This window comes from Erpetoichthys calabaricus, chromosome 4 (assembly GCF_900747795.2).
Source record: "Erpetoichthys calabaricus chromosome 4, fErpCal1.3, whole genome shotgun sequence".
NCBI classification, from domain to species: domain Eukaryota; kingdom Metazoa; phylum Chordata; class Cladistia; order Polypteriformes; family Polypteridae; genus Erpetoichthys; species Erpetoichthys calabaricus.
The window spans coordinates 279,021,850-279,047,478 of record NC_041397.2 but is presented as its reverse complement, the minus strand read 5'-3'; the positions used below and the strand labels follow the sequence as shown (position 1 = coordinate 279,047,478).

At 37.0% G+C, this 25,629-nt stretch overlaps 1 protein-coding gene across 2 annotated transcripts in view; it reads left to right on the top strand.

Moving 5' to 3' along the window:
- Positions 1-25,629, top strand: part of tbl1x (transducin beta like 1 X-linked) — a 320,024-nt gene that overhangs the window by 269,382 nt on the left and 25,013 nt on the right. For both annotated transcript variants that reach the window (XM_028800860.2, XM_051927229.1), the window contains 3 exons: positions 9,591-9,736; positions 19,184-19,403; positions 23,402-23,534. In XM_028800860.2, the coding sequence (XP_028656693.1) occupies positions 9,591-9,736; positions 19,184-19,403; positions 23,402-23,534 (499 nt within the window). The remainder of the gene's footprint in view (positions 1-9,590; positions 9,737-19,183; positions 19,404-23,401; positions 23,535-25,629) is intronic.

Here is a 25,629-nt window from a genome sequence, read left to right as displayed (position 1 = left end):
CCAACGCAATCTCCCCTCTCTGACTTTGTCTCCCAACCGTCCAACTTGAGCTGACCCTCTAATGTACTCATTTATAATCCTATCCATCCTCGTGACACCCAATGCAAATCTTAGCATCTTTAACTCTGCTACCTCCAGCTCTGTCTCCTGCTTTCTGGTCATTGCCACTGTCTCCAACCCATATAACAGCTGGTCTCACTACTGTCCTGTAGACCTTCCCTTTCACTATTGCTGATACCCATCTGTCACAAATTACTCCTGACACTCTTCTCTACCCATTCTACCCTGCCTGCACTCTCTTTTTCACCTCTCTTCCACAATCCCCATTACTCTGTACTGTTGATCCCAAGTATTTAAACTCATCCACCTTCTCTACTCCCTGCATCCTCCCCATTCCACTGACCTCCCTCTCATTTACACACATGTATTCTGTCTTGTTCCTACTGACCTTTTCCTTTCCTCTCTAGAGCATATCTCCACCTCTCCAGGGTCTCCTCAACCTGCTCCCTACTATCGCTACAGATCACAATGTTCTCGGCAAACATCATAGTCCATGGGGACTCCTGTCTACTCTTGTCTGTCAACCTGTCCATCACCATTGCAAATAAGAAAGGGCTCAGAGCCAATCCCTGATGTAATCCCACCTCCAACTTGAATGTATCCGTCACTCCTACCGCAGACATCACCACTGTCACACTTCCCTTATACATATCCTGTACAACTCTTACGTTCTTCTCTGCCACTCCTGATTTCCTCATGCAATACCACAGCTCCTCTTGAGGCACCCTGTCATATGCTTTCTCCAGGTCTACAAAGACACAATGTCGCTTTCTCTAAACTTCTCCATCAACATCCTCAGAGCAAACATTGCATCTGTGGTGCTCTTTCTTGGCATGAAACCATACTGCTGCTCACTAATTATCACCTCACTTCTTAACCTAGTTTCCACTACTCTTTCCCATAACTTCATGCTGTGGCTCATCAGTTTTATTCCCCTGTGGTTACTGCAGTCCTGCACATCCCCCTTATTCTTAAATATCGGCACCAGTGCACTTCTTCTCCATTCCTCAGGCATCCTCTCACTTTCCAAGATTCCATTAAACAGTCTGGTTGAAAACTCCACTGCCATCTCTCCTAAACACCTCCATGCTTTCATAGGTATGTCATCTGGACCAACGGCCTTTCCATTTTTCATCCTCTTCATAGCTATCCTTACTTCCTCCTTGCTAATCCGTTGCACTTCCTGATTCACTATCTCCACATCATCCAACCTCTTCTCTCTCTCGTTCTCTTCATTCATCAGCCTCTCAAAGTACTCTTTCCATCTGCTCAACACACTCTCATCGCTTGTGAGTATGTTTCCATCTTTATCCTTTATCACCTTAACCTGCTGCACATCTTTCCCAGCTCGCTTCCTCTGTCTAGCCAATTGGTACAGGTCCTTTTCTCCCTTCTTAGTGTCCAACCTCTCAAACAACTCATCATACGTCTTTTCTTTAGCCTTCGCCACCCCTCTCTTCACCTTGTGCCTTATCTCCTTGTACTCTTGTCTACTTTCTGCATTTCTCTGACTATCCCACTTCTTCTTTGCCATCCTCTTCTTCTGTATACTCTCCTGTATTTCCTCATTCCACCACCAGGCTTCCTTTTCCTCCTTCCTCTTTCCAGATGTCACGCCAAGCACCCTTCTTGCTGTCACCCTTTCTACATCTGCTGTAGTTTCCCAGCTGCCTGGTAACTCTTCACTGCCACCCAGTGCCTGTCTCACCTCCTCCCTAAACTCAACCTTGCAGTCTTCCTTTTTCAACTTCCACCATTTGATCCTTGGCTTTGCCCTCACTCTCTTCCTCTTCTTGATCTCCAACGTCATCCTACAGACCAATATCTTATGCTGCTTAACTACACTTTCCCCTGCCACCACTTTGCAGTCTTCAATCTCCTTCAGATCAACTTTTCTGCATAGGATGTAATCTACGTGCATGCATCTTCCTCCACTCTTGTACGTAACCCAGTGTTCCTCCCTGTTCTTAAAATATGCATTCACCACAGCCATGTCCATCCTTTTGGCAAAATACACTATCCTCTGACCTTCTTCATTCCTCTCCTTGACACCATACCTACCCATCACCTCCTTGTCTCCACTATTCCCTTCACCAACATGCCCATTGAAATCCGCTCCAATCACCACTTTCTGTCCCTTGGGTACACTGTTCATCATTTCATCCAACTCACTCCAAAAATCTTCTTTCTCACCCATTGCACACCCAACTTGTGGTGCATATGCACTAACAACATTCATCATCACACCTCCAATTTCCAGCTTCATAATCATTACTCTGCCCGACATTCTTTTCACCTCCAAAACACTCTTGACATACTGTTCCTTCAGAATAACTCTTACCCCATTTCTCCTCCCATCCACACCATGATAGAACAATTTGAATCCACGTCCAGTCCACCTGGGCTTACTCTCCTTCCATTTAGTCTCTTGCACGCACAATATATCAACCTTCCTTCTCTCCATCATATCTGCTAACTCTCTCCCCTTACCAGTCATACTGCCAACATTCAAAGTTCCTTTCCTCTTCTCCTCCTGCCTCCGGACACGTCCTTCTTCGGCCAACAGTAGCCCAATTTCCGCCAGCACCCTGTTGGCTAGCAGTACTGGTGGCGGTCGTTGTTAACCCAGGGCTTGACCGATCCGGTATGGAAATTTGTATTATCTGCATATTGAATTTTACACCGGATACCCTTCCTGACATAACCCTCCATATTTATCCGGGCTTGGGACTGGCACGAAGAAACACACTGGTTCGTGCATCCCCTGTGGCTGGGTTGTTGAGTATTACTCTGAATAAAATTTTCAAAATAAAAATAAAAGTTTTAAACAATCATTTTAATTTTGTCCAATGAAAAAATAATTTGTATATGCTATAAATCTTCCATCATTTATTCATCTAGTTAATTTCTGAAACGATATTTGTATTACAGGTTTGAAAGCTGCAGACTGTCCCAATAGCATTAAGTTCAAGGCAGAGAACAGCCTCCATAGCATTAGTCATAAAGATTATCATTGCTAAGTAAATTTGTGCATACTCCGTGGTGACAGTACGTTGAAAGGCAGTGATCTATAAGTAACTATCATTATAATTACTCATAGAACGATGAGGGTTTCAGCAGACATTTTTCCTTTGTCAGGGTGTTATGTAATATGCAGTACCTATTAGGCTAACAACTGCAGACTAAATGATTGTTACAGCTCCAGGCTACAGAGATGTGTTCTTGGTGATGCTGCTCGTAAATTATACACTTGTGTCAGAGGAACATTTATGAAGTGTTGTGCCACAAACAATGTTACATTTATTTGCATTCTAAAATCCTCACCTTCTTGATGACAGTTATTACAGCATACAGTTTTTATAATTACTAATAAGATGCCTTATTGTTGAACAATTTTCACTTTTTTTCTCATTTCTAAATTTGATTTCTTTTCATTGTAGTTCATTTTGAGATGTTGTCTAGTCTCTCACATCTTGTATCATTTTATGTATTGCCAAGTCCTGATGAGATGCAGTGGTATCAGGTTGAGCAGGGCAGACCAGATTTTTTAATATACTGTGTATATATATATATATATACTTTTACAAGTACTATAAATTTACACCAGCTGTTACAGACACAAATGAAATGTACTGTATGTTTTTATTGTATAATATTAACAATAAGAGCAGCTCACTACTCAAAATGGTAATTTTGCCAGTGACCCAGAATCGAACTCACGACCTCCGTATAAGTCAGTAGATCTTACCACTACACCAAGGAAGCTGTCGTATTGTACTTGCACCTTTTGTGAAATTGTTTATTTGATATTTGGCCATCACCCTTCACACATTATACAGTTCATGTCTACATTTTGTTATTTATTACTAAAACATTAAAAACGTTTGTTTTAACAATGTGTTTACATAGATTGTTGTAGACACAAAACACACATCAAATTATTTCCCCTTACAATTCTGTGTAGCTCCCTCCCAGATAATCAATCAAGGCAGGAACTGGGAGAACTTCTTTCCCATTCTGAGGCGGTGTGGGTGATGGTATAGCAGGCTCCTTGGGCTTATTGACACATTTACAAGACAAAAGACACTGACGGAGAGGTGCGAAGGGATTTAAAGTGGGCCGGATTTACGAGTTTTTTTGTTGGCTCTGGTAATTCTAGTGTTAAATATATTGGTTCAGGATGAACATACATATATTTTTTTGCTTTTACCTGATTAGTGTGCTCTTTTCTAGCTCTTCTGAAGAATGAAGATTTGCAGTAAATGAGCAGCAGCACACACGCAGGGGCATTAAGCTCTCTCAGGATAAGACCAAATGAGGTTATTGGTGTACTGTATATGCAGCTTTTGTGATCTGTTTGTATTTTAAATGGATCAGCATTTTATAAGAATGTCTTTTGTGTAATGTATTGACAAGGAAATTAAATAATCAATAATATTTGTTTAAGGTCTTACCTGTAATACACTAGTTATATCAATAACTGTGTTGTCTTTTGAGTTTTCAAAATACATTTTATCTGTAAATCCTTTTATTCTTTTTTTTTTTATTAAAATTGATAAAATATGTAGCTTAGTTTCCTAGATTTTTTTGGCAAGTCTTTAGATTATTGCTGTTTGTCACAGATATATATTTCAAAGAAAATATGACATTCATATTTGTCCTGCCATTTAATAGTTCAATATTAATTTTATTGCTGCTGTCGAGCAAGGTTGCTAAGCTGAGAAGTCTCGCATGCAACAGCTAGAGTGGGAAAGTTTCTGGTCAACATTGTACGTTAGGCATTGTAATCACAATTGTTGTGTGTTTATTTGGTTTTAGATGTCACAGGGGTAGTAAAAACATTATCTGTTGTAAGTTCAGTGCCATATGGGATGGACGGGCATTCCAACTCGGAGAGGGGTTGGTTGCTTACTCAGATGGAAGGGTCCAAGAGGGCATACAGCCATCCTGGCTGAGAGAGAGAGAAAGGTACCAGACCCAAAAGAGACTCCCCTCCCCGACTGGATGGATGGACAGCCCAAAAGAACAAGGAGTTTGTACTATCTTCCAATATTTGGTAGCCTCCTGAATTTTATTTGAAAATAATTTTTTTTGGTAACTATGTTGGTCAAGATAAGGTGACGTTTCTGCAGCATATACCTTGTCAAGAGATTCCAAAAAATTTAAGGTTCCTTGAGTGTTGTCACCACAAGCTGACTTTTTACCTATCAGAGTCAAATGGACAGGCTTTGACCAGCCCACACAAGTGAACTGTGCTCTAGTCCAGTGGTCTCCAACCTTTTTTGACAGCAAGGACCACTTTACTAGAAGCAAATTTTTCCAGGGACCAGGGGGGGGGGTGGGGGGTGACGGTTCGCAGGGCATTTTTGTACACAATTTACATTACATTTCTATTATTAATAAGTTATAATATCGTAATAGAAGTTATACAACTTACCATAATGCAGAATCAGTGGGAACCCTGAGCTTGTGTTCCTGCAACCAGACGATCCCATTTGGGAACGATCGAAGACAGTGACACACGAAGTATGTTGCTTATGTTCAGTCTACTCCATAATCTTGTTTTGGTTGCTGTCACTGCAGAAAACACTGCCTTACAAAGATAGGATGTTGGAAATGGAAGCAGACTTTTCAGTGCTTTTGTGGCAACCTCAGGATATTCCGCCTTGACTTTAATCCAAAACGTATGGAGATTTGAAGTTGTCTCAAACATACTTTTAAGGCCACCATCATTTGCAACCTCAAGCAGTTGATCCTCTTCAAGCACAGACAAAGTTGATTTACCTGGCTTATTCACAAATGGGTCACAGATCCATTCCTTCCTATTTCAGGGGTCTTTTGTGGTTGGGAATAATGCTCAAACTCTATTGAAAGCTGAGATAGGTGATCATACACCAGCTAGGAAAAAGAAGGCCCTGGCTTGGTATGTTTAACAACCTCTGCTAACGTTTGAAACATATCAAAAATCCCAATGTTCACTTGTCGGCCCCATAAATCAAGTTTGACTTTGAATGCAGCCACTTTATCTGCCAACTTGAACAACGGGTATCTTCTGCCTCTGCCTCATGTGCTGCTGCTCCACTGCTGCCTCAGATTTTCCTCCCCAGGCTCCTCCGGCACTCCTCCAGACTGGCTGGATACTGAGTCTGCAGAGTGGGTAACGGTGGGGTTCCCTAGTGCCTGAATGTTAGTTCATATTATGACTCTTTTGGGATCCTCCCCACCCAACGGGAACATCACGCTGAAGTGCGTCCCGAAACGCGATTGCTTCACAGTAGAGCTGTGAGCTTGCTGTTGCCCCGGCAACAGATAAACAGTCTTAAACAGACGTGATCACACTTCAGGATGCTCTTCAGCGTGTTGTCCCATTGACGGAAGTCCCAAGAGAGTTTAGAAACCTCACGTTTTCTTGAATGAGTGCCGCATTAATAGGAATGTTTCTTGAACGAGCATCACTGAACCACATAAAAACTATCTTCAAATGCAGCAGTTCGCATATTTTTGCAACCCGAGATTTTTCTTCTTTTTTGCATATAACAAAGACATATGCATTGCATTTGTCATTCCAACAGATTGCACATCACAAACATTAACACTGTTATCATTTTTTCGTGTTTGCCGTTTCTATAGTTAAATTCCAATGGATGTTTTTCAAATGTTGATAAGCAATAAGCGCAAAAGGTATCACTGAAAACCACAGAAAACAAAAACAGCAAAAAAAAAAACAGCACGAGGAAAGTTCGAAGAAAGAAATTTTTTTTTACAATGTTTCTGTTTGGGGATTGTTGTGCAAATGTGCACAACTGAGCTGCGACCACAGATCTAACTGCTCAGTGGATGATTCATTCAAGCATTTCAAGGTCACTTCGTTGTAATGAAAGTATCTGCTGAATGTACTTCGTAGTAACAAGATTTCTATAGACTCGTGTCATGTGGGGAAACTGTCGGGACCTTAAAAATACTTGGTTGTAATACTCTTTCACCTCGGTCTCTCTCCTCTTTCTGTGCCGCTGCAAAGCCCCACCTGCCAAGTGTTCTGAAACGTCTGAGTGAGTCTCCATTGCCAGCAGTTCTCTCGCGGCCTGGCTGTCAGACGGCTGCGGACCAGGGGTTGGGGACCCCTGCTCTAGTCAACAAAATATATACCCGAGTGTGCCGCTAAGTCTTGCTCTCTTACTCTACTTTGCATACATGTGAGCTCTCCTGTCCAGTTGCAGTACTCTTTAGGTTTGTCATTGTGTTAGTGACAACTCCCAAAAGTAGAAGAAGTAAAACTTGATTTATAGGCTGGAGGTTACAGTGCTTAAAATCAACTTTGTTGAAGAAAGCTATATCATATATTAGCTAGATGACGCAAGGAGAGTCGTTCTTTCCTGAGAAAGGGTACAACAAAGAGATCTTCACATAACTGGCAAAGAATCCTACAACAAAGGAAAAAGTAGCTTATCAAAGTTCCTATGCCTGCGGTAGGTTGGCATCCTGCCCGGGATTGGTTCCTGCCTTGTGTTGGCTGGGATTGGCTCCAGCAGACCCCCGTGACCCTGTGTTCGGATTCAGCGGGTTGGAAAATGGATGGATGGATGGAAGTTCCTATGCAAAATGTGGATCAGAGCAAAACTGCAGTTCATAGAAAACTAGATGTCACATGGAAAATGTAAGGATACTTCAACTGCGTCGTCTATGCTAAGATAAATTATATTGTTGTAGTATACAGCCAACCAAAGTATTGTCTGTGTGTTGCTTCCTTGTATTTTACTGTTACTATGCATTAAAGACCAGTATTTGTTTTTTCAGGAATAGCATTATAAACCAAGAGATAGAAAGAAAGAGATCTTCTCAAAATGTTTAGTTTCTGCCTTACTCTGACTACCACGGCTATGCAGTAGAGCAAGAAAGAGCACTGGTGGCTTAGCATCTGGGTTGACATAAATAAGTTAAAAACAGAAAACTCGTTATGTACTGTAAAACTTCTAAAAATGAAGGAAGTAACAGAAAATTTGCAAATGAATTGCAAATACAAGTCTCCCATGTATTCACAGTTTGATGTCTACATACAAATAATTACCTTATTTCTGTTATCTATATACAGTATATATTTATCAATAGGTTGTCATTTTCGGTTTCTTGAATTGAGTATATCTCCTTCATGCGTGGGAACCCCAATCTAGACATGAAGGTGAGAAAATGTTTAACTGGTACCTTCCCAGAAGACTCAGTTATCACTGGTTTTCTCCAACAATCATTTAACATCTGCATTCTTTACAGCACTATTAAAGCACAATCCTGAATCTTTTCAGGAAACGATTAGTCTTAAATGTGTCTAAAAATGTGTTTTTTCTGAACTGTAAAATCATAATTTATATTAGTCAGTCTAAGTTATCAGACTATTGTGATCAGAGAGGATTTTTTTTTATTGTTAGGAGAACGTGAATACCACTGAAACTCACTATAAAGACTGCAACATACTGTCAATCACAACAAATGGGAATATCAGTGCTTTTGTACAAAATGTTTGAATACAACCAATAATATTTTTTTTCTGGATAACTGCACCCTAAACATTTGTAGAAAATATTTGTACTTTTTTTTTTTTTTAAATGTAACTTTATTATTAGTTCACTGGAGATCCTTACTCTTGAATATGCAGCATACAATTAATTGCACATGTTAAAAACACTCCTGCTGTTGATCAGTTCTTGTTTTTCCTAGTGACTGGTCATTTCTTTTGTTGATGGTCACTCCATCCATCCATCCATTTTCCAACCCGCTGAATCCGAACACAGGGTCACTGGGGTCTGCTGGAGCCAATCCCAACCAACACAGGGCACAAGGCAGGAACCAATCCCGGGCAGGGTGCCAACCCACCGCAGTGATGGTCACTGCAAAACAGAATTTTGTAGAAACTGAACTAAATTAGGTAATCGGTAAGAATGACAGGAATTTTAGTATATGCATACTGTGTGTGTTTACTGTGCTCTGCTAAGCTGATGAAGTACACTTCATTTGACATTTGGATTTCAGTGCTTTTATGTTCATATGGGTTATTTGATACACTTGATATATTCATAATTATTTGAATTAAGTGAAGAGATACACAAGACTGCACAAGGTGGTTTCTCTGTTTTGCATGTTTTCTTTTTATTCATGTGGGTTTCCTTGGGAGACTTCAGTTTTTTTCTAACAGACAGAAGATATGGCATCAGATGGTTTTCTCTATTACTTTTAGGTTTATGTTGCACTGTGCAATGACACACAAGTTTTTGACTGTCTGCTTTCACTACTGGTAGAGATTCTAGTACCTCATGGCCTAGGATTCAGTTAAGAAATAACCTTTATAATGGCTCCTCAAGACACTGAATTGGCTACTGTTTGTTTTGAAAATTAGCTGCTCCTTACATAATAATACAGACCAATACAGGGTTCTGATTATACTGAAAATTATTTTGTTAAGAATGATCTGTGAAAATGAAAAGTATTGTTTAGGAAAGTGTGGGTAATTATCTGTATTATTTTTTTTCTTTTGTACACAGGATTTTCTCATTCAGCATTTACATTTGGTATTGAAAGCCATATCAGTCAGTCCAACATCAATGGAACACTAGTGCCCCCTGCTGCTCTCATTTCCATTCTACAAAAAGGATTACAGTATGTGGAAGCTGAAATTAGTATCAATGAGGTAAACAGTTGACTCTGTTTAATGCTTTTTAATGTGGTTCTTTAAAACTTTTAGGAAGAGCAAAACAAGGATGTTAGTAGTGTGTATAACTTCTTTACAATCTGAAAAATTTCTCAAAATTAAAACTATTTTACAAATAAATAATATATATAAAATGTTGTGCTAATTAAAATAAACACCATAAATTTACTCCAGCGGGCCCTGCAAAACTACTGTATTCTTCACTAATATAAAGTATCTATATATCAAAAGAAATACATTATGCAACAAAAAAAAAGTGTGATGTATTGTATTGCAATATAAAATGAAATAACGAATAAGATAAATTATAGCCAATACCAGATTTTTTTTATCTAGTAATTTGTTTTGTGTGTGTAATCTAATCTTTCATAAAGCAATACTTTGCTTTTGTGCATATCAAGTGATCATTCAACTTTCAAACAAGTTTTGGATGTTTAAGTGGTATTGCTTTTGTACTCTTCACTATTCGTGTTAAATATAACCAAAAAGGCTTAAAATTGAAAATAAAAAAACACTTTTTTCTCTCACACTTCTACAAGAAAGGTCATGTTGTTAAAGGATAAGTTTGGTATTTTTCAAGTCGGAAGTTTCTTCAAAATCATTGTATTTATTAATCTGCTACATGAAATTGTGTTCTAAAGTGAAGCATATTTTATAAATTTAAAAAATATAATGAGTCCAATCTTGTGTTTTATAGTGGAGCTAATGGGTACTGGGGTCACAATGTGAAAGAAAGGATTAAAAAACTTAACAGAATATGTCATTTTTGAAGCCAAACGTTTTACTGAATATTGATCCATGTCTTTATATTGTACACATATTGTTAAACTGTATATCCACACCATTTTAAGAAACAAAAAAAAAATAGCAACACCTTTGTGAGATTTCACCTTTTTCAGTCAGAAGACTATCTGTTTGCTTCAGTTTGCTGCTTTCTCCACAGCCACCTTCCAGTGTTAGGGGTGTGGATTCACCTTGGCAAGTCATTGCCAAATGCAGTTATTGACATTATTGAATACTATTTCGTAGTTTTGAATAATTGTCTCTATTCTGTAGACATGTAGTCAATAATCACTGAAGAAAAAAAATAACACGATTGCTTACATTATATTCACTATCCATCCATTATCCAACCCACTATATCCTAACACAGGGTCGACGGGGGTCTGCTGGAGCCCAATCCCAACCAACACAGGGCGCAAGGCAGAAACAAATCCCAGGCAGGGCGCCAGCCCACCACAGGGCACGCACACACACACACACACATATCAAGCACACACTAGGGACAATTTAGGATTGCCAATGCACCTAACCTGCATGTCTTTGGACTGTGGGAGGAAACCCATGCATACACGGGCAGAACATGCAAACTCCATGCAGGGAGGACCTGGGAAGCAAACCCGGGTCTCTTTACTGAGACTGAAGCGAATTTCACTAAGAAAGTGCCTACTACCGCTGCTATAATAAATTGAGAAGAAGATTGAACACGCAAGTAGCATGTAATCAAGTAACAAGAACTGAACAAATGTTATAGGCATGCATTCAAATTTAGTCAGATTCAAGCTCAAGTTTATTAAGCTTAATACAGATGTTTTGGCATAGGGAGAGCAGAGCTGTCATTTCTGCCTCACAGCATCAGGGTCTGCATGGAGGTTACATGTTCTCCCTATGTATATACAGATTATCAGTGAGTTTACTCATGCAAAGACATTGTCCTCTGTTCTTTTATTACCATATCCTCAGCAGAAACAACTCATCATTCATTAAAAAATTCTGGTTTGCAGTCCTTCAATCTGCTCTATTACACATTCTGCCCTTTTCACTTTCTGAATTTTTTTTTTCATTTTTATATCATGCATGCACACAACAAACCATGGAAAATGCAATGTGCAGATGGCTTGGGACTTTCAAAAAATCTAAGGACTTTTTTAAAAACACAACGGAGTGTAATTAATTCAGTTCTGGTACAGAGTACAAAGAAACACTTCCACTTGCTGTTCACTTAATAGGATATGTAAAATAACACAATGTTATGGGCAAAAAGTAGGTGCCTTTTTTTTTTCTTTTTTCTTTTTTTAAACTTGACAAAAGCATGTCACAGAAATGCAGAAAACACGTTTTCTTAATTTGAAACCTTTGCTATTCCAATGTGGATATACAAGGTGTATCAATTTAATTCCCAGAATGAACCTGCAGAAAAAAATGTGTGCATTATCTGTGCACTAGTGGCTACTGTCACCTTCAAAGCAATCTCCTTCTGCAGCTATGCATTTAATTAGACAATATTACTGTTGCTGGAAATCTCCCTCAAACTGTTTCTGGAATACCCTTGAGTTCCTTTGTCACGTTACGATGGATGTAAGAAATTTCTGAAAATATTTGTCCTTGACAGCTTTTATTTTTGGAAAGAAACAGAAATCACAAGGTGCTTATTCAGGTGAATAGGGTGGATGATCCAATTTCATAATTGATTTCTTAGCCAGGAAGTCCCGAATGATGAGTACATCATGGCTTTGGGGGCATTGGCATGATTAATGATGCATTTGTCAGGCTACAGTTGAAGTCTTTTCGTTTGATTAGAATTCAGTAACCTTTTCGGCACTTCTAAAATAACACTGTTTGCTGGCTGACTGTCCCTGTTCATTGAATTTGTGATGGACTGTGTACTTGTGATCAAAAAACGTGATTTTTACCCACACAGATGACAGTACACAACCGTTCAGGGAATTGAATTGTCACGCTTAGTATTTGGTAAATATTAGGTTGTTTTTTTTTTTCACATTGCGACCCTGGTACCCTTTATTTCCATTATAAAATTCAACAGCCGGACAGTTATTTTTCATTTTAATTTATGAAATGTACTTCACTGTAGAACGACGTTTCTTTTGGCAAATTAAAATATGTGAAGCAACAAACTTCTTTTCAAACATCACAAAATTTAGTAACCATGAAGCAATGTTTAATTTCACAGTGTGCATTTATGATTATTGCATATTACAAAAATAACATTCTTTAGTATAAAGTAACACTTCTAATAATGTACATTACCACAAGTTTACCATTAACTGTAATAAGTAAATATTGTATGTTCGTAGCATTAATAAACACATTAGAATCTTTGAAGTAAATGCATACAACTGCCATGGTAGCCATTCAACAAAGTCCTCATTGTTTCACAAAATTTTAAGGTTTGTCATTTTTTTCAAATAATTACTCTTTCTGTAGTTTAAATCTTCTATTAATAAATGATAACACTTTAAATTATGTTTTGCGTTATTTGTTTTTAAAGATAGATAGATAGATAGATAGATACTTTATTAATCCCAATGGGAAATTCACATTCTTCAGCAGCAGCATACTGATACAATAAATAATATTAAATTAAAGAATGATAATAATACAGGTGAAAAAAAAAAAACAGACAATAACTTTGTATAATGTTAAATGTTAACGTTTACCCCCCCTGGTGGAATTAAAGAGTCGCATAGTTTGGGGGAGGAACGATCTCCTCAGTCTGTCAGTGGAGCAGGACAGTGACAGCAGTCTGTCGCTGAAGCTGCTCTTCTGTCTGGAGATGACATTATTTAGTGGATGCAGTGGATTCTCCATAATTGATAGGAGCCTGCTGAGCGCCCTTCGCTCTGCCACAGATGTTAAACTGTCCAGCTCCATGTTAAAGTTACTTTGTGTGTGCCTATAGAATCCTCCCAAACGTTAGTCTAGGAAGTAGTCTTTTATCTCAGTTATTTTTATGAAATTAATCTCTGACTCATATCTAATGAAACACATAATCTTTCCATATCATGTTTATTTTATTTGAAATGGCATCAATTTTAACATTACACAAATAATTATGAAACAAAAAAACTAAAAACAAAAGCAATGTTCTTACCCTTACAAATGCTAAAGGCAGATTTAATTCTTAACTGTAAAATGTTTAATTATTTTTAATTTCCTTAAGCAATTTTCTTGTTAGATAACGTTTCACAATAATGCTTTAATGTCAACTATTGCCCAAATTGGTTTTGAAGATAAACATGTATTATTGTTTCAAAACTGGAGAGCAGAGAAAAGCAAGCCGTCTTTGCAGCAATGTCCTGGATTTAATTTCACCTCCAGTGGAAGTAACTTTGAGTTAAATAGATAAAAATCTTGGACGAAAACCTTAAAATATGCTGAATGTTAACCATTTCATTCATACTGTGAATGGAGGACAATTTTTATTTTATAACTCATGGCCTCATTGATATGATAAGTATTACAGCTGTGACTGTTGCATTCATATACAAACTTCAGATTTGTTGAAATGTGCTTTGCAGTTTAAATATTCAAAGTGAACTGGAAAAATAACAAAAGTCATTTAATTTGCATACTGCATTATGAATAGAATAGTGTGACTGTGAGAATTGTGTGCAGAGAAATGCAAAAAATTCTTATGATTGGCCATACATGTCCATTTCATATCTCCTTTAGTGTTGTAATAGGCTAGAACAATGTCACTGCCAATTCTATTTTCAATTAATTAACCAACTTAATCCGGTTCAAGGTTCTGAGGGCCTGGTGCCTATCCTGGCATTTTCTGTTGCGCTGTAACAGTCACTGAGTGATTCAAAATTATCATCAGATTGTATCAAACAAACAGACATGCATTAAATCAGTCAACATAAAATACATTTAAATGACGAAAGTATAAAGTTAAACAAAAATGGAGAGCACATTTTAAAATAGATCCAAGAATTTTATTTCTAAAGTTTCGCATAGTGCAAAACTGTCAGTCCTTTAAAATGACAGTTCTTTGATTGTTGACAGTGTCATAAGCGATCACAAGACGTTTTGTGAGCAGATATGTTTAAATGGCAAATTAAGAAGGTGTTTACACACATCTTTCAGGCAAGAGTGTTTAATCTATAAGCATGTAAGCAGGGAGTATAAATCTAGGCTATAGTCTCTAATCTCCGCCTACTGTAGAGAAAAGATGATACATTTTTAAAAAATTGGGTTGAATGAAGAGGAATACAGAATTTTGTTCAATTTTTGTTTTAAATTTTTATTGAATTTATTAAAATCAAATAACATTCCATACAAGCAAGTCAAATTTTACAAAACTAGGTTTGAGTCAAATAACCCCCCATCCATGAGAAAGACAGCTAGGCAAACAGAGTAAAAATGTTATAGTAGGAAAATAAGCATATAGATAAATAAAATAAAAAAAATAGAATAAAAGAGGGAAGAGATTCCACTTCCTCAATTTAAATGCTTAATCTGAAATGTTATTGATTAGATCCTGCCAGGTTTTAAAAAAAAGTTTTGCACAGATCTACTAAGTAAGAACTTGATTTTTTCCAATTTCAATTAATATGAGACAGATGTGCTCGATAGATGATTTTAAGTTGAATAATTATATGCTTTGTGCATATGAAGCTCGAGTGAATTCTGTGTATTGCTACCTTCCACTCCTTTTCTGAAATATTGAGTGAGAGATCCTTTTCCCACTGTACTCTGGGATCTTTGAAAGGGAGAGACTTTAAAGTATTTTTATATATTACAGAAATGCTGTCCTCAAATGAGTCCTCAAGACTTTCCGGAATTTTTTTTAGATTTTGTTTAGTAAAATTTCTAATTTGGAGGTAGTGAAAGAAGTGTGTTGCTGGAAAGTTAAATTTGGAGTGTAATTATTTGTAGGATGCGAAGACTTCTATATGCAGATGTGTCAATGTCCAGGTTTTTATAGCGTGAATTTTTGCCGCCAGTAATAAAATTAAAAGTTAGGCAGAGCCATGCCACCTTCTGCCTTAGGTCTTTGTAGGGTTGGCGTTTGGATACGTGGATGTTTTGAATTCCAAATAAATTAGGTTATGATTGAATCTAACTTCTTAAAAAATTATTTAATGAAATATATTGGAATGCTTTGAAATAGAAAAAGAAGCTTAGGAAGGATATTCATCTTGACAATGTTAATTCTTCAAGCTAAAGATGAAGGGTAGACCATCTATGCAAGTCTTGTTTAAGTGTTTCTAAGTAAACAGCAAAATTTTGTTGATAAAGAGCTTTATGTTTACTTGGGTCCAATCTAATATTGTGTGGTAGAAAGTTCACTGGAAAGAGCTCACTTTTATTCAAATTAATTCTGATACCAGAAATCTTTTGAAATTCTGTTAGTGCTTTTAGGACTGCAGGTGCAGTATTTTGTGGATCTGATATATATAGTACCATATCATCTGCATATAGTGAAATATTCTGTTCAAGTCCTTTTCTGATAATCCCCTTTATTTCATAAGCATTTCGACAATGAACTGCCAGTGGCTCAAAGGCAATTGCAAAAAGCAGTGGTGACAAGGGGCATCCTTGTCTAGACTTCGTGGGTGAATATATTGCATTAACCTTGTGATATTACTGAAGGAAACACTTTCTTATTCCTTCTACCTAGGACTTTGGAGAGTATCTTATATTATTCAGAAGTGAGATTGGTCTGTATGATGCACATTGCAATAAGTCCTTATTTTGCTTAGGAAAGATGGTAATTAATGATTGCCAAAACGTTTGAGGTAGAATTTTATTGTTTCCAGCTTCCATAAATGTTGCTAATAAAAGGGGAGCTAACTTAATTGAGAATTTTTTATAAAAAGCAGTATTTACAGTAGATCCAAAGTTAGCACAACATTTTAATATATTATTTATCAGCTGGTTTTGTAATTTTATTTACCTCATACTGGAATTTTCCTGTAGCCCTAATCATTGTTAATCTGGGTATGAAACATTTATATCCCAGTTACTGGTTCAAATGGCAGTCCTACAGTGAATATATACAACAAGTTAAAAAAAGAGAAAAAAAAAAAGTTTAATGTGCTGTTTAAATTAAAAAAAAAATGAGAAGCACTGCGTTACACTTCTAGCTTTTAGTAAAAACCGGTATTGTCATACAGTATAATTTAGGGTTGAAATTCAACTCTGGCATGCAGGTTTTAATATTCATTGTTAGAAATTATTGGGGCAGGGAGAGAGAAAATCACATTCACATTATCCTGTCCTTATCCAGTCATTACTGGTTGAAGGACTTGTCAGATGAAAAAAAAAAATCAAAGACAAATAGTGGAATTTTGCTGAAAGCTGAAACATTTTAAAATATATTTTTTGTTTCCTTTAGTGGAATTAAAATGGGGTGTCCAAGAAAAAAAAAAAAACTGCACACATCGTGGAAACTGTGCAGCCTCTCTACAGCTATAGACCAAGCCAGCCTGATGCTGTTACAGCAAGGCCCCTGTTGCTGCATTCTCACAATAGACATGAACACTAGAGATTATGAAAATAAACATTGACAGTAATAATTTAAGTCAGGGTTTTCTTTGAAATTTGTGGGCTGACTGATCTGCCGTCGTGTTTCAGAGTGAGCCCTTCATACTTCCAAGCTGTGATAATTCATTAGAAATTGATCCTTTTTGTGCGTTTACATAGATATATTGGTATCGGTGCACCTAACATTGTTATTTGCTTAACTTCATGACTTAATTGTATATCCACTGTAATGGACACCAGTCATGGGCTTGCATTCTGGCCGGGAAAGTTCATAGACCATTGTCTGGCTGGAAGGCCAGTTTGTTCGAAGGACAGAGGGAGAATAATTCCACAGACTGTTTACCTCCTCAACACACTAAGTGGCAGCCTTCTTGGACAGCAGTGCCTTGGTGGATGTCCGCAGGGCAGGCTGGGTGTTGCAGTCCGATAGCATAGCCTTGCAGTGTTACATTCATACTGGCAAGGGGAGCTGCAGAGCCAAATCCTCCCCATTTAATGGAGCCTCCACCTGACCCAGAAGTACCTCCAGCCAGTAGTGTCGTAACATTGGAACTGCTCCCAGGTCTGGCATAAAAGTTGCCACCCGATCTCATTCAGACAGGTCAGAGTCGGGAGGCAGTAGACAACACTCTTCTGGAGTGAGAAAAAGGAAAGGAGAAGATGGTGGATTTGTTTTGGTACAATCTGTATGTTGCAGTTGGTTAAAATAAACCATCATTTTAACTGATATACAGTAATCCCTCCTCCATCGCGTGGGTTGCGTTCCAGAGCCACCCGTGAAATAAGAAAATCCGCAAAGTAGAAACCATATGTTTATATGGTTATTTTTATATTGTCATGCTTGGGTCACAGATTTGCGCAGAAACACAGGAGGTTGTAGAGAGACAGGAACGTTATTCAAACACTGCAAACAAACATTTGTCTCTTTTTCAAAAGTTTAAACTCTGCTCCATGACAAGACAGAGATGACAGTTCCGTCTCACAATTAAAAGAATGCAAACATATCTTCCTCTTCAAAGGAGTGCGTGTCAGGAGCAGATCATGTCAGAGAGATAGAGAAAAGCAAACAAATCAATAGGGCTGTTTGGCTTTTAAGTATGCGAAGCACCAAAGCTGTTGAAGGCAGCAGCTCACACCCCCTCCGTCAGGAGCAGAGAGAGAGAGATATAGAGAGAGAGACAGAGAAAAACAAACAAGCAAAAATCAATACGTGCCCTTCGAGCTTTTAAGTATGCGAAGCACCGTGCAGCATGTCGTTTCAGGAAGCAGCTGCACAGAAGGTAGCAATGTGAAGATAATCTTTCAGCATTTTTAGACGAGCGTCCGTATCGTCTAGGTGTGCGAACAGCCCCCCTGCTCAATCCCCCTAGGTCAGGATCAGAGAAAGTCAGCGCAAGAGAGAGAGAGAGAGAAAAGTAAGTTGGGTAGCTTCTCAGCCATTTGCCAATAGCGTCCCTTGTATGAAATCAACTGGGCAAACCAACTGAGGAAGCATGTACCAGAAATTAAAAGACCCATTGTCCGCAGAAATCCGCGAACCAGCAAAAAATCCGCGATATATATTTAAATATGCTTACATATAAAATCCGCGATGGAGTGAAGCCGCGAAAGGCGAAGCACGATATAGCGAGGGATTACTGTATATATATTGTTGTCAGTGTGTTGAAGTGTTTTGGGCCTCGGTAGCACCCTCTATTGGTCACACCACACAGTTCTCTGTGTTTTGTAATTAGATTAAAGTTCATATCAGTGTCAGAAACTTTGTTTGTGTAAACATATACAGTATATTCCTTTATTTTTAAATATTTTTTTTTTCTTAAGTGTTTATCCATATGTTTATTTAAGTGCTATTTTGTACTTTTATTTTCTTCAATCTTTATTTGTATTTTCTAACAATCCAGATTCTTTTGTTGTCAGGAGATTAATTTTCCACTTGTATAAAGACAATGGTTTGCTCTAGCAATAAGAGAAAAAGCAGTTACTAGTGTAACTCCTGATTTCTCCTATTTCATGTTAGATTTATTATCTAGAGAAAACTTTGAAGCTGTTTAGTTTTAGCTGCTGAATGAATGCCAAGTGTAATTTTCAGCATACAGTTTTGCTTAAGGCACTGATTTTAACTTTTCTTTCTAGGATGGCACAGTGTTCGATGGAAGGCCTATTGAATCCTTGTCTTTAATAGATGCTGTGATGCCTGATGTTGTTCAGACACGACAGCAGGCATTTAGAGAAAAACTTGCACAGCAGCAGGCAGCAGTAACTGCAAGTACCACTGCAGCGACCAACCAGCAAAATGTACCAAAGAATGGAGAAGCTACTGTAAATGGAGATGAAAATGGGGCACATGCAATAAGTATGTCAATGTTTCTTTTACTAATTAGTAAAGTACCACACAGTCTCATAATAGTTTTACTCTAAACTGAAAAAATATACTATAAGTAATTTGTTTTGTTCAGTCATTGAAGTTATTCATGTATATATGTATTTTTTCATAACCATCAGTTGCAAGCTGACAGTGTAGCAGAGATGGACATACTTTTAACAAATGGAAGGCATCTGCATATCAAATCCTACAATAAAGAAATATCACCGTCAATGTGAATACTTCAGTGATTATTTTTGGGCATGTAGGGGCATTCCTTTGGAAGATGTCACTGTTTTTGTCACATGAGCATTGCCATTATATTTTAGTGTTTTGGTTACATTTTTTTCTGTTTAATTTATGCATGCTTTTAAATGATTAAGATGATTGTTACTTTTTTTTGTATAGTTCTAATAAAAAAAATTGTACTTTACCAATATTTTTTAATAACATTAATATTAAACAGCAGTCAAATAAAACAAATAGAGTAACAAATAATAACTAAGTAACCACACAAAGGAAATTTCAATTATAAAAAAAAGTTTCTCTTAATAAAAAAGATTAAAATTGGACCTGTGATGATGCACAGAATTGAGTAACAGAACTAAATGCAGCTGCTTATTCAAAAGGCATTCATTCTTGGCAGGTGAACAGTATCTTCTTGTTATGAATACAGCCCATGTACAATAAGTTAATTTTAATTGGTGTTGTCAGAGTAGAGTATGTGAGTGTGTGTATGTATATTATATATAAATATAGTTTATGATGTTGTTGACTTTACTCGATCTTACTAAAGAAAAAGGCCCATAACTTAAGAAATCTGGTCTTTCAGTTCATGTGTTCAAGATGGTTCTTATTAAGCTTCTTGTGTTTGCACTTTGGGGTTTATTTGCTCACATCTAGTCCCTGTACTGGCTTAAAATCTCCACACAGAGTTCTGCATGTGTAAGATGCTGCTCTGCACTTTCTGACTGGACTTAGGATAAGAAACACATTAGCCAGAACTTGTCCTTCATAAGATTTCAGTTACAATGACACCAATACCATAATACGTTAGCTGGTGTTGCCCTGTCTATTAAATTACAATTAATAGTTCTCTGAATCAAAGTAAGGATAATTATGGTTCTGCTTTGTTCCTTTCCGGGTTGGCTTTCTCCTGACATGTGGAAGAATCTTCAGCCTACTTTCTTTGTTCAGGAGCTTGTCTCCTCCTTCACCTTTGGTCACAGTTTCTGGTTGTGGGCCATACTGTGGTTTTTCTTCAAGGTTTTTACACACACTGTCCTTGGTTTCTAACAAGGTTATGCCTGCTGGAAATTACTCTGGGCTATTTCCCTGCTGGGTCAGCTGCGGATCAGTCAGCTCCTGTTAATAGCAAGGTGAATGCATGGCCTCTCATATACTCTAGCTTTATTTCAGGCGGACTTGCATTTTTAATGTTTGCTCATATATTTATGCCAGAACTGGCAATTTGTAACTTTTTTTAATTATCACTTTGTGTCAATGAAAGAAAGCTACTTATCAGCAGTTGCCAAATTTGAGCAGCAATTAACATCCTATAAAGAAATACGTCCGTTTTATGAAGTTTTCTCCAGTCATTAAATTGTAAATAAATCACATTCAATTATTGATCTGGTTGGCTCAGTAACATTTTTTAAAATCCATCTCAGTTGATCCAGACTGAAAGAGAGTTTGTGGCACAGTAGTATAGGGGAGCTGTTGTTGGGAAGCTGGCTTTTTTGAAATGATTAGATTTAGATTGCAAAATTGCAGATTACAATTGCTCTGAATTCTTTCTACATTCTCAAGTAGGTGCAGATAAACATTCAGCCACCTTTGAGCTGCCGAAAAGGAGTGCCCAGGCATAACCACGTGCTCATTATACTGACTGACCCTTATACAGTGTTCTGTGATGTAAATATTCTCTCCCATTTCTTCTCTTTTCCCGTTTAGCAAAAGATGTTCTGAGTGAATTAATTTGCTTGTTGCACAGACCCTTTTCCACAGGATTTTTGACAGATTATTACTGTGCACTTAATTTCTATCCTACTGATTAGGACATCTAGTATGTTGCTTTTGAAAAAGTGAAAATTACTGGCAAGCATAATAATAGTCATACATTTTATTTATTTTGTATGTTTCCCATGCTTATAGTACTTTCAAGATTTTAAAATGAATGAATGGGTTTATGCACAGACTGAACACATATACGTATGTACACACGTAGACATATACACTGTTCAAAAAATTAAGGGAACACACAAGTCACACATTCAATCTCAATGAATGAAATTTTCAAGTGGAAAATCCTTATTGCGCAATACTGTGTAATTCGTTGAGAGCAAAATGTTGTAACAGCGGTTAATGGAGACCCCAACCCATTGAGGGCTGGGTTCAGCATCAAATCAAAAATTAAAATCACAGGCTGCTCCAACTTACATGAATTTCATCACAGCAACTCATAATGTGACTAGTGGTGTGTATTGCCCCCACATGCATGTAGTTCATTTTATTAATTTTATTATCTTTTTCTTAATTTTATTCTTCATTCTGTTGTGTTTTTGCTTTTGCTTCGCACAATCTTGGAGTAGGCTAACTTTTCATTTAATTGCACATTGTACCTGTATAAACTGTGTGTGACAAATAAAATTCAGTGTGAAAGACACTGCAAAAAAAAAAAAAAGATTTAGTATTATTTCTAGGTCTTGCATCACACACGTACACATTTCATTTCAGAAGTATTAATAATACATCCATTTCAGTGTTAAGGTATAAAAAGCGTGCAAATATTTAAAAACAGCAATGACATTTTTATATTATGTAAGATTTGTAAGCATCCTTTCATATAGCATTACAAACTCAAGCGGTAACTTTACAGTTTGAAAGCATAGATGGATTTGAACCAACTCACTGTGGCCACTGGGGATTTAGCTGTACAGGTAATGCACATAGCTCAAGGAGTGGAAGCAATTATATAATATACAAAGATCCATAGCACAAATGAATAACTTTCTTTTGAAGGTAGTTTATCAATTTTTTGATAGTAATTTTAAAAGATGTTAGTAGATGTCTGTTGCATTAAAAAAAACTACACTTTTATTAAATGTAGTGTAACACTTAATACCAACTCAGATTAGTATGTAGATGTAAAATGATGGTACTGTAATCCAGGTTGGGGTTCTTGTTTACAAGTTCTTGAACTAATTTAAAGGTGTTAAATAGACTCTAGTCTCTGTCTTTGTCATTTCTGCAAAATGACTGCTGCAGCTTCAGAATCTATGGAGTCATTGCTTTTTAAAAGATTTCTGAGTTGCGTTGTTTAAATGACAGCAACTGCTCCATTTTACTTTTCTTAGTCTTTGTTTACTCCACTGTTTTTTTATACATGTCACAATATGTGCATTTATATATCCGTCATGAATAGTTGCTCATAACCTTATTTTCCTTCGGCATTTCTGCCAATTAATGGCACAGTCTGCATTCTGGATAAAATTTAAACACCACAAAGCCAATAAAATCATTTCTTGTGTCTTGTGTTTAGGGGGAAAAATGGTCATGAATGCTGCTATCTTCAAATTGAATTTGAAATTATTTATCTACATACAGGCTAAGCTGTAAGACCTGTCTGTCATCTCAGAATAAACTTAAAATGTGCATTTTTTTAATTTTGTATGATTTAATAAATTATAATGTCGCTGAGGAAGAATAAGCATTGCAATTAAAATGCATATTAATTTCCCAGTAGACCTAATCTAATCACTTTCTGTGATCAAACTGAGTTGTGACATGAATGCATTTTTAATTAGAGATTTATATTTAGAAAATATTGCACATCAAAAGTTTCTCACTGGACAAATTTCAAAGTTGGTAACAGGAAAATAAAAAGTGCCTGCATCCTTTGGTTTTGAAGCAAAAATATCCTAAAAGTTTGTTTGATTTAATTTCTAAATGGACCATGACTTTTTGTCTGTATGTGTTTTTTTTAACAGATAATCATTCAGAGGCCATGGAGATAGAAGGTGATGTTGAAATTCCAGCAAGCAAAGCTACAGTTCTCAGGGGTCATGAGTCAGAAGTGTTCATTTGTGCGTGGAACCCTGTCAGTGACCTCTTAGCATCAGGGTATGGATTTCCCTTTTAGTGCTTTGATAATAGCAGTGCCTTATTAAATTACATTTATTTTGGAATATGTTTCCTAGTTTTCTTTTTTTGGTGAATGATGATTTAGAAATATTTTGTAATACTGAAGTAAAAATAATAAATAGACTTAAACTGTTTAACTCCAAATAGAATCATATACTGTTGCAATGCCACACGCCATACATAATGTGAATTTCCCATTGGGATTAATAAAGTATCTATCTATCTATCTATCTATCTATCTATCTATCTATCTATCTATCTATCTATCTATCTATCTATCTATCTATCTATCTATCTATCTATCTATCTATCTATCTATCTATCTATCTATCTATCTATCTATCTATCTATCTAATACATTGCTTTGTCTGTTATTGTCTAATCCATCCATCCGTTCATCCATTTACTAAATTCATTTATCCAATGAGCATAGAACATAGAGCTAGAACCTATCCCAGCAAATATTGAGTGTAAAGCTGGACCCTGCACAGGGTGAAGTAAATACAATTTTTAGACTGGCAGGTGGCCTGTTGTATAATGTTGAATTTAGCAGAGGGACCACATACAAGGGTATTGCTGATAACATATTTGAATTGTAACAGGATCCGCTGTGGACAAGAACTTAGGTGATCTCTAGAAGGAGATCAAGGAAGGCTCCTTTGGAACGATCAGTCCACAAAACAGGGACATTTTGTTTGATGATCTATGGGTGAGACAGTGTTAGTTTGGGAGGACCAGTGGGTTGTGGGTTTCATTTTTGGCATTCTTCTTAGAGTGGATGTCACAACATCTCATGGATTAATTAAGGGGCCTGTCCACAAAATGAGAAGGATATCATCTACCAATGAAGAAACTCCTCATTTTTTATTTTATTAATTTTCATTGTAATCATTCCATACAAACAGATCAATTTATAACCCAACAAATTTGAAAACAAATCAAACCCCACCCCTGAGAAGGAGAGCTTAGCTAAAGGAAATTTTCTTTAAGCTTTTTAATAAGGCAACATTAGACAAAAGAAGGGGAGAAGTAAATATCTATGTAAATAAGAGATGGAGAAGGGAGTTAAATGCAATAATAGTTATTTCTCTTATTCTAAAATAATATTGATTAAATCCTGCCAAGTTTTGAAAAAATTTTGTACAGATCCTCTAACTGAAAATTTGATTTTTTCCAATTTCAAATAATATAAAACATCGGTTTCCCACTGACTTATAAGAGGAGAATTAGGATTCTTCCAGTTTAACAAAATAAGTCTGCGTGCCAAGAGTGTAGTGAATGCAATCACCGTTTGCTTGTCCTTCTCCAATTCCAGTCCATCTGGAAGGACACCAAACACAGCTGTTAGTGGGTTAGGAGGGATTGTGATACTAAGGCTGTCTGAGAGGCACTTAAAAATTTTTGTCCAAAATGATGTTAGTTTGGTGCAGGCCCAAAACATGTGACCCAGTGAGGCAGGAGCTTGGTTGCAGCGCTCGCAGGTTGGATCCTGGCCTGGAAACATTTTGGACAGTTTTAAGTGAGACAGATGAGCTCGATATATAATTTTTAGTTGAATAATTCTATGCTTTGCGCATATAGAACTCGAGTGAATTCTCTGCTTCTCTCCTCATTTTGAGTGCTTCATTACAGATGTCAGAGGTGGTGGAGTCTAAAGAACTGTGAAGGACATAGAGAGCTTTTAGTCTGCCTGGTGATGTATAAAGCTGTAGAGAAGGCAACTGTGTGAGTCAGCTGGCTTGTAACAAACAAAGGTTTTAAGTCAGAGAAACCTGATAGAAAGACTGATATCTGAAAATGGTAGAATTGTGGTGAAACCGTCAACAGTAAACCAGAGTGATGGATGTAAACTAGTACAATTAGTAATGAATTCCTGTAGCTGGCTTTTGTATAAATCTGGTTCAAAGCCTAGGCAGGAAGAAAATGCTCTTCCACCGAGCTGTTAAAGGTGTTGGCATAGCTAGGCCCATTCTAGTACACATTACAACTCTAGTAATGCGGTGAAAAAAGCTGTCATCAAAAGAGAAAGTAGACTTACATCCCACGATAGAATGTATTAGACAATAACCTTCAC